The sequence below is a fragment of the Dermacentor albipictus genome, chromosome 1 (assembly GCF_038994185.2).
Source record: "Dermacentor albipictus isolate Rhodes 1998 colony chromosome 1, USDA_Dalb.pri_finalv2, whole genome shotgun sequence".
In the NCBI taxonomy this organism is placed as follows: Eukaryota; Metazoa; Arthropoda; class Arachnida; order Ixodida; family Ixodidae; genus Dermacentor; species Dermacentor albipictus.
The window spans coordinates 417979303-417988606 of NC_091821.1; the positions used below are offsets into that span (position 1 = coordinate 417979303).

At 44.2% G+C, this 9304-nt stretch overlaps 1 protein-coding gene across 5 annotated transcripts in view; it reads right to left on the reverse strand.

The window, feature by feature from the left end:
* The window catches only part of mys (position-specific antigen beta subunit myospheroid), a 388332-nt gene that overhangs the window by 33465 nt on the left and 345563 nt on the right, over window positions 1-9304 (reverse strand). The window contains exons 1-7 of one of the 5 annotated variants that reach the window (XM_065429914.1): window positions 9136-9301; window positions 7501-7635; window positions 3153-3247; window positions 2815-2919; window positions 2630-2714; window positions 1798-2026; window positions 732-903 (exon numbers count right to left, since the gene is read on the reverse strand). In XM_065429914.1, the coding sequence (XP_065285986.1) occupies window positions 732-903; window positions 1798-2026; window positions 2630-2714; window positions 2815-2919; window positions 3153-3247; window positions 7501-7600 (786 nt within the window). In that variant the 5' untranslated portion in view covers window positions 7601-7635; window positions 9136-9301. Of the gene's footprint in view, window positions 1-731; window positions 904-1797; window positions 2027-2629; window positions 2716-2814; window positions 2920-3152; window positions 3248-7500; window positions 7636-8097; window positions 8117-8209; window positions 8392-8579; window positions 8849-9135; window positions 9302-9304 lie in introns of those variants that run through there. The other 4 variants (XM_065429913.2, XM_065429912.2, XM_065429915.1 and 1 more) reach the window with 4 other exon arrangements.

Sequence of the window (9304 nt, forward strand, 5' to 3'; positions counted from 1 at the left end):
TGCAAAGCAAACAAAAACGAGAAGCATATGCGACTTTGGACGACAAAAATCATACACAACTAAAACAGTTAACCAGACTCAACATTCTCACTGCACCCTCAAGTAACTTTTCCAGAAATATTTGTGAAAAATTAGTTCTTAAGAAAGGCCAGAAAGGAGACCACATCTGCAGAATTATCCAAGCATGAATTGTTGTGAGTTAATAGCATTTGCGCCCACTTCTTCAGGCACATTGTCGCAGGTGCACACCATCACAGAGTTTCCTATAAATTAGAGAGAACTCTGGCGCTGCTATCGTTCAGCCAGCATGGGAAATGGTAGTTAGTACCATGAATTTGTCTAATCTTCAGTATAATCTTCCTGTGGCATCAAACATTCTTGCGCCATTATTTATTACACTTTATATAAATTTCCAAGCACTTATAGTATGTTTCAAACACAGTGAGGCAATTAGCCTCAGCACACATGCATAGGTGCTGCAAATGGTTGCATTCGTAATGCAGTATTTTGTTGAAAATGATAGGCTTGCGAAGTCACAAAGCGAACTGAGTCCAAAACAACGCAATTTGGCCAAATCTATCCCCTAACCGTCATTCCCTTGCTTGCTGAACTGACCGCCATACAACAACCGTAGACAAAGAGCCAAGAGTTCCCTCCAGTAATTTTTTGTACGAACCTCTATGCGTACCCTGACAAAAGCACACATGACGAAACCATGTCAGAAAGCTCACATGGCAGACGACGGCTTGCATTATGGCATCGAACCCGCCTTCAGGAGCATCGAGATTCCCAGAGACCTTGGCTTCGGCCACCTGCGTCTTGAAGAGGCCAGTCTTGATGTCCAGTGGCATGTGGTTCTTGAAGCCATAGGGAGCAACACATCCGTCACAAGGCATCTGCAGTCTGTGAGAAGTGGGCATAGTAAATGCGCGACCACACAAAATCCTCAAGTATGCGTGGCTTCTTGTTTGAATTATCAGAAGTGCAAACTATGTGAAAATTAACAAACAAGTACACAAAGTGTATTTTCCCATTTTCTACTACACAATCCCATAAAATCTTTACAAATGAGGTTTGTCCCTTAGACTTCGTCACATATTTCTCAAGACAAAATGTTCAGTGAGAGCCTTGTTTTCCTTATTTTGGCACATGATAACTGCTCCTCATCACACTTCGAACTGCAGAAGACATTATTTTGGTGGCAGCGTGGTGGTGGTTTGGTGGCCAGCTGTCTCCCTGCAGTCTGCGCATCAACTGCCACGTAGTGATCGCTCAATCTTCAGACAGGAAAGTGCATTAAAGAAAGATTGCAAGAGTACTGAGCAGCAGTTGATGTACAGACTGCAGGGGGACATTTGGCTGATCATTGTCGCCAATGCCAATGCTGTCCCAGCATTCAGCGAGACATGCGTTTTGCACACTTTTACTGACCAAAACAAAAGGGAAATCTTTGAGGCCTTCGCAATGAAGAATGAAAGCAACATGTGTGAGGGCACCTTCAGTGGCATTGTCTAAGGAAGAATTAGTTTCTCACAATCGAGGCTTAGCATGTGTACGTGTGACTGCGCATGCCGACATAAATTGCCTCCTTCTCTTCCCCATTTCTTGTTTTTCTCTCCCCCACCCCCTTTCTTGACCCTCTCCCTCGCCAGTGTGTTCTTTTACAATAAATAATAAGTTGACGTCTAGTGATCATCCTGTTTATGTGTGCTTTCCTTGTCCAGTCTATCGTGCTGCCAGTATGCATGAAAGTTGGTTCAATAAATGGGCGAAACGAAACAATCCAAGCTGACTCACTTTTCAGGAACTGTGTTCACGTAGGGCATGACCACTTTGTCGACAAATGAGCCAAAGCCAAGACGGAAGTTTGTAGTTATCCTGCCCATCTCTTCGGCCAGCAGGTCGCCCAGTAGCGCTAGTTTTTCCTTGTCATCCTTCATAGAGTTGGACAGGTCCATGAGGTAGTAAAGGTCAACAGGATAATCCTCTGCCTGCTTGAACTCCACATGCAGTGGGAACGGAGATTCTGCAAATTAAATTTTAAGAATACTAAATGGGGACATTAACTACTGAAAGTACCACAAATGTACTCAAATATCTGGGGATCCACTGCAAATTATTTTGCAGTGGAGCCAGCCTTGACACATTCTGAGCTCTGAAACAAACGTATACATGCACAAAAATGTTCCCAAGATAGACGTCTTATGATTGCCATAGCAAAGTCGTTTCAACATCTGTGCTAAATTCCATCAACACCTGACAGGAACTGAAGTCTGAATCGAAATCTGTATTGCTTAGCAAACTATGATGATGAGGCCTTTGCACAAGAACTAGGGGACAGAGACAGGGGACGAGACAACCACAAGCACAAACTTTCAACTGAACTTCATTAGCGAAAAGGGCTAAATTTTATACACAGATAATGTATGACATGCATCCAGTTAGTATAAAAAAAGGAAACACAAAGACAACAAAAACCAGGACTATGCAAGAAATGGTGCATAAGGGAGCATCATTCAGGAAGAACATAAGACATGTGAACAATCATAAATCCAGTGCTTAACAGCACAACACTTAAGTGCGCCTCTTAGTAGAATAAGATTTTAAATTTAAATGAACCAGCACTTACTTGGTTTTAACCTGAGCCTAATTTCCTGTGGTTTGATTTGAATGGCTTCACCTTCTCTTGCCCCCTTGTTGCTCAGCTCATTGTCCTATTTGCAGCAAAAATGGAAGGAAAAGGTGTGTTACTAAAATGAGTGTCACATAATCTCCATGTACATATTCAGGGCAGTTTTGTAAAGATATACTTGCCACAAGTTTTGTCATAGTGTTCTTGGGATGAAAGTAGTCATTGGGGCAATACTGAGCCAAGTTGATGAGGGTGTCACACCTAGGCTTCCCATCACTTGTATAACCCTGAAAAACGTCAGTGACAGGTTAGCAAAGTAAAGCAGGCTATGCCGCAGCTCAAGCAGATAAAGTTGCAAGTACAAAGTTCTGTAGGAAATGTCATGATGTGACCACACGTGTGCAATGAAAATTTTCGGACTCAAGGATTGCATTCTCAATATTCTGCTGCTGAACCAACATACCAGGCCTACTTTAAACAAAGCAACTGAAAGAAATTTGTATATCTGAAAAACACTCACCTCTTTTGTGCACCAACCACAGTCGGAGTCAAATGTGATGCAATCAGAGCATGTTTCCCTTCCACTGCATGGATTACTGAGCAGTTTCTCAGGGCCTACAAAGAGAATGGTACATAATAGATAATATTCTTCTTTTTCCCCCGACATGTTTTATGAACCTTTTGATGGACAGTTGGACATAAACAGTCCCACTTTTCAGGACAAGTTCACTGTGCCATAGTGGTGAAATATAGCAACTATGATTCAACTTTTCTGTACAGTTGTTTTCTAAATCTTGTTAGAACATCAATCTGTTTTTCTTTTTTTTATTATTACATAGTCATCACTTGTTCCGAGACACATCAAGAAATTTTCGCAACCTCCCTCACCTTCACCTGTACGATATTCACTGTTATGCACATTCCCGTATCTTTGTCTTCTGATAAAATAAGCAGCATTCTTTCCACCCTGTGGTGAACAGTGCATGGCAGATGTGACCAAACCACATCCTCAAATATAAATTGATCCCTAACATTCTTGCATTATTTCTTTAAAAAAAGAAGTATCGGCCTATATTTGAGTAAGCTTATTACTTTCTTCAGGCCCCCACGTTAAGAAATTAACTCTTTTGAGCAAAATTTATTTCACTAAAGTAAAGACAAAAGAAAAGAAAAGAGCATCTTCCCCCATATTCATTTCTTGAAAACATGCCCATCTGGCACAATGTTGGAATCTAGATGGCACTAAGCTTGTTTGAGTTGGCAAGGTAGCAGCAGTACATGCATGGTCTCATCGCCTGTAGCTGTTAGCTCTCTCTGTGGCAATGTGTGATGCTTGTTGAGGGAAGAGGCAGATGAGAGGTGTATGCACATAGAATTCTGACACCATATCCAAATACTCCTTGTGTCATAGCGGCACATACCCAGTGGCCCAAGAATGGGGTTGCCCAAACATGAGAAATTTAAGAAAATCAAGGAAACTGTTTGAATAACACATGCTGTTTTATTAAGAGCTCTGTGTGTTTTAGAGATACCTTCGAGCCAACATCATATGTGTAGGGTTCATGTTGTGATAAACTGTTTGATTATGTGGAACACAGGTGCGCTCACTGGCTAAAGTGACCAGACGTCAAAATTTAGGCGGGACAGTTCCGCTTTTGCAGCCATAGTCCCAGTGTCCTACCAAGGTGATTGTGGGACGGCGTTTTGTCCCGCTTTGACTTTCCCGAACGAAACTTTGGTTGATAAACAGTTCTCGGGATCATCTCCTTTGAAACATGGTCGATGCCAGCAACACGAGCAAGTTTATTTTTTTCCTTTTTCCGCTTTCAAGATCGCACATGTTCGAAACATCCCAAAAAGATATCTTGTGTCCATCACTAAAGGCAGCAGCTCTATCCATCCTAGCGCAGCAGCGCTACCTGTCCGTGGCCTCCCCAAACTCGCGTCTGCTTGCACCGCTGTGTGGATAGGCATGGATAGGCCGGACAAAGCTTGCTTTCGTGCTGCTTACGGCTCGAAGGCTTGCGTTGTCGAGTGAGCTGCAGCCATAATCAGAGTCAAACGTCTCGACCACCTTCATCGATGGCGCTTCATGGTGGCTTTGTTTTCGGGTTTTAGGCTTGAAGTTTCGTCATGTTGCCAGCCACAATGCTGAAACGCAAGTGCAATTTTACTGAGCAGCTGGGAAGAGAGTATACGTTCATCAAGAAGAGTAAGTCAGAGTGGGATGTGCGCTGTGATGCATGTGGGACAGACTTTTCTGCCGCTCACAGCAGATGCTCCGACATAGCAAAACACACTGGCTCTGTCAAGCACAAGCAGAGCACGTCAGCTGCTGCTAGTTCCAGTGCAGTAACCCGGTTCTTCAGACAGGGACATGCTGGGGAAAAGGAGCTCCAATTCACTGCATCAGAGGGTGTATTCGCCTTCCACATGATAGCTCACAACCAAAGCTTCCGATCAATGGACTGTACTTCAAAGCTTGTGCAGAAATGGTTAGACGAAAAATTTTGCTGTGCTCGCACAAAGGCAGAAGCAACTGCTTTGAATGTGCTTGCCCCATCTGCAGAGGAATAATTGAAGACTGACCTGCAGGAGGCAAAATTTATCTGTTTTCTGTGATGCGCCCAACCGCAAGTATTTGAAGGTGCTGTCCATAATGGAGCACTACTTCATTGTTGCTGCAGGAATGCAGACAAAGCTCCTTGAGACTGACACCTTGCCAGGTGAAACTTCAGCCATGGTGAGCCAGTATATCATGGACGCACTCGAAGCCAACCAAGTCACATCAAAGCTGGTTGCTTTCAGTGCTGACTTTGCAACTTTGGTGGTGCTGCGCAAAAGGACAAGAACAGCGTTTTCTCGAGGTTGCAATATTCTGTGGATCACATCCTTGGAATTGGCTGCGCTGTGCACATAGTACACAACACCATTCAGACTGCTGCCGATTCCCTGCCATTGGATATTGAGGCAGGCTGTGATTGTGAAAATCTACTCGAATTTTTACATTTACACGGTCAAGGTGGAATCTTTCAAAGAGTTTTGTGATTTTGCATCAGTGGAGTACCAGCAGCTTCTGGGCTATAGCAAGACCAGGTGGTTGGCATTGATGCCAGCTATTGAGAGGGTCCTAAACCTCTTTCCTGCTTTAAAGGCATATTTTTTGTAGATAGACAAGTGTCCCTCTCTCATCAAGTCATTTTTCGAAGACTCATGTGCAGAGCTCTGGCTCTATTTTCCGCATAGTCAAGCTGCTATGTTTGAAGCTACTGTGCTCCAAATTTAAGGAGACACGAAGACAGCTGTCAAAGCCTACAACGCCCTAAGCCAGCTGCAGACCAAAGTGCAAGAACGATTTGGGCTATAGTTTCTGCCATCGAGTGTGCGCTCAAGGGCAACAGTGTTCGAAGAACAGGGACAAATTCGAAGATAACAGGCAGTGACTACAGTGGTGAAGTTTTATGAAATGTGCGCGTTGTACCTCCACCGATGGTGCGAACAGTTTGATGAGGTCAGAGGCCTTCTATGGGTCTCGCTTGGGTCATCACCACACTGTGATGTGCAGAAAACTGTAGAACTTATAACTGCAGAGTTAAGTCATGTCACTGTTTATGAGAAGGCCATGTTTGATGAAATCATCAATGTTTCACATCACGTGACCGCTGAAAAAAAAAAAAGGAATGGAAGGTTCAGAAAATATCTGTCAGGGAACGCTGGGTGGAGATTCTCAGGCATTTCGAGAAAAATGATGTGCCTTGTGAGAACCTAAAAACAGTGCTGGAGTATTGCATGTGCCTTCCAGGTACAAATGCACTGGCAGAGAGGGTATTTTCTCTCATGAACAAGATATGGAATGCAGAGAAGGCACACCTTAATGTGGCCACACTAAAAGCCATGCTTGTGCTGAAGGTGAATGTATGCATGACGTGCGAGCAATACTTTGGGCATCATTGCAAAAAGGAAGATTTGCTAAAGAAAATACATTCTAGTCAGAAGTATTAAAGAAGAACATTTTGCACGGGTAGGTTCAAGAAAATTAAAACGGCTTTTGCGTGCTTGAAATAAAAATGTATGACATATAATTGGTCTCTTTCCTACTACTTCCCCCCCTCCCTCCCCCCTTCCCACTTTGGGGCCCATAGAGTATCATCACATTATCACAGGCACTATGTTGATCAGCACTCAGCATTGCACATGTTTTGTCTACTCAGCAAGACAGTTTTGTGCTCATACAAAACACTAGGGAGGTAGGTCAAAAAAGCTTTGCCTTAATATACTTCAAGGCAAGCATTCACGAGGGCTCCGTGCAAAATTGTGTCAAACTGTATGACTTGGTGAGTTAAGGCATCTGAATATTTCATATGCATGCCTATGTACAATACTAGATCGTCCATTTATTAGCATGGCACTCAGATCATGAATAAATGTGACAAATGAAATGCACAGCCTTTGTCGCATTTTATGAGACATTCGCTCTCTGAGAACTATTTTGATACTTGGCAGCACTGAAAGACAGAGCTAGAACAAAGGGCGCTCATTGAAAACGACGAAAACATGCAAGACACGTACGTGATGCTTGTTTATGTTTAGTGTACACTAGCTGCTTGTCTTATCGTTTTACAGGCACCCATGCGAAGGCAAAAGTGGGCAATAACAAAACCATTAATGCCCTCTTTGATGAAAATGACATAGGTGGATGGTGGAACATACAGGTCCCACTTCTTTCTTTCGTAGGAAATGCTTGTCAGATTGTAGATTTAACACATTCGTAACGATTTAGATAAAGCGATCTTGTGTCCATCAAAGGGTTAACTGAGCAATCATTGTCGGTGAGTGTACATAGGTCAAACATGGCCCATAGGGATTACCTTTGTTGAAAGTTTCTTTAGTCTTTACTTGGCAGTGTGCAACAGAAGCGAAGAAAAACAGGACGTAGCATAGGTGCTTGACGGCGGGGTAGGAGATCATGTTCACAAATGCTGTTAGCAACAAAAAAAGGGAACCTGGAATGTCAAGAAAATACAAGTACTTAAACGCTGTGATAACGCAGGCATTATCGAAATAGATCACCCCCCTCCCCCCTAAGAAAAAAGAAAAAAAGCACCAGTACGACGCAAAAAGGGTTTCCTGCTACATGCTTGCATGCCCCCGCCCTTCACCGGATTCAGACAACTGTGGAAGGGTAGATAGCAGTTTCCGTGCCGATCGAGCCCGCAAGATGAGCCTGCATGGTCGCTCTCAAATCCCGCGAACCAAACGCTCATCAATCTTTATTACGAGTCCGAGCAAACTGCTACTTAAGTCCAGATGGCCTGCAGATGTGCCCTGCCCATTGTTTGTGTACGCTATCGTGCGTTACTAAACAAAGTTACGAACTACGTGAACTTGCCGTAAAGCGAAGTGATAGAGAGCACTACAGCTTTAAATCTTAAGTATACGCTGGCAACGTGGTTACAGACTCTTACCATATAGTTTGGGTGTACTATACAAGCGATATTCTCGAAACACACGCCAAAGAATGCCGAGAAACCGAACTTTCAGGACCGCCGGAGAACGGAGAAAAGAATGCGTACTTACAACTTAACGAAGAGTAAATTAACGATTTGTAATCCTTCTTCTGTATATCACGTCATTAAGGAGAGCCGCACTACACCACTAGAATCACAGAGGAGACACACCACAACGACCAAACCTCCTAACGCTCGAACAGCCCCGGTTGCCTATGTAAGGAAGGAGACTCATGAGGGGAGGAGGGTGACGTCACTCGGGAAGTGTTGCTCACGGCGACGGCAGCGTCGTTGGCGCTTGCCTGAATGTGTTGCATCTGCCGAAGTAATCTGACACTTGTCCCATACAAATCTGCAATTCCAAAGTTCACTCTGGCCCACCTGCTATAATGACAGAGGGAACCCAAGTGCGTGAAAAAATCACGAGAAAAATCGCTCACAAGATTCAGATGTCGCAGCCGCAGTGGTGCTCAGAATGGGGGACACGCGCGCGCGCCCAATGTTGAGACGCCCACGTTTCGCCCTCCTCACGGATGCGCCCCGTTTCTTTGCGGCGAGGCGGTTGTCGTCGCGGTTCTAAAAACGGGTTCGCGCCGCCTTCTTTTAATTTTGTGCAAAACCTCGAAGGCGCGTTGTCGTTTCAGTGGAAGCGGAAGTCGCTAGAAAGTTTTCTAGCTTATTTGCTTGAAAACGACCCAACTTGCTAAAACTTCTAAACTGCAGCCTGTTGTTTCGACAACCGGCAAGCTTAGCGCCAACTCTACGTGGTCGCAACGTTTCGACCAATCATGTCCTAGTTTTCATGTAATAATAAAGCATATCTGCGTCAGTCACTCATAACTCGTTACATAGCCGTAACAGCGACAAGGAACTACGCGTAGATATCGAAGAGAAAGCATAGAAGTAAACTCTTCGAAAGACTCTCGATAACTCATAAGTGTATCCGTTGGGCACTCCGTATACAAGGCCACAACGCTTCACGATAAGCTCACCTACCCAACTTGCTAAAACTTCTAACTGCAGCCCGTTGTTTCGACAACCGGCAAGCTTAGCGCCAACTCTGCGTGGTCGCAACGTTTCTACCAATCATAGCGTACGGCAGTGCACGCGAATTGTATACAAGAGATTCGTGAATGTTGCGTGAGAAACTGTGACCGAGCGTGCA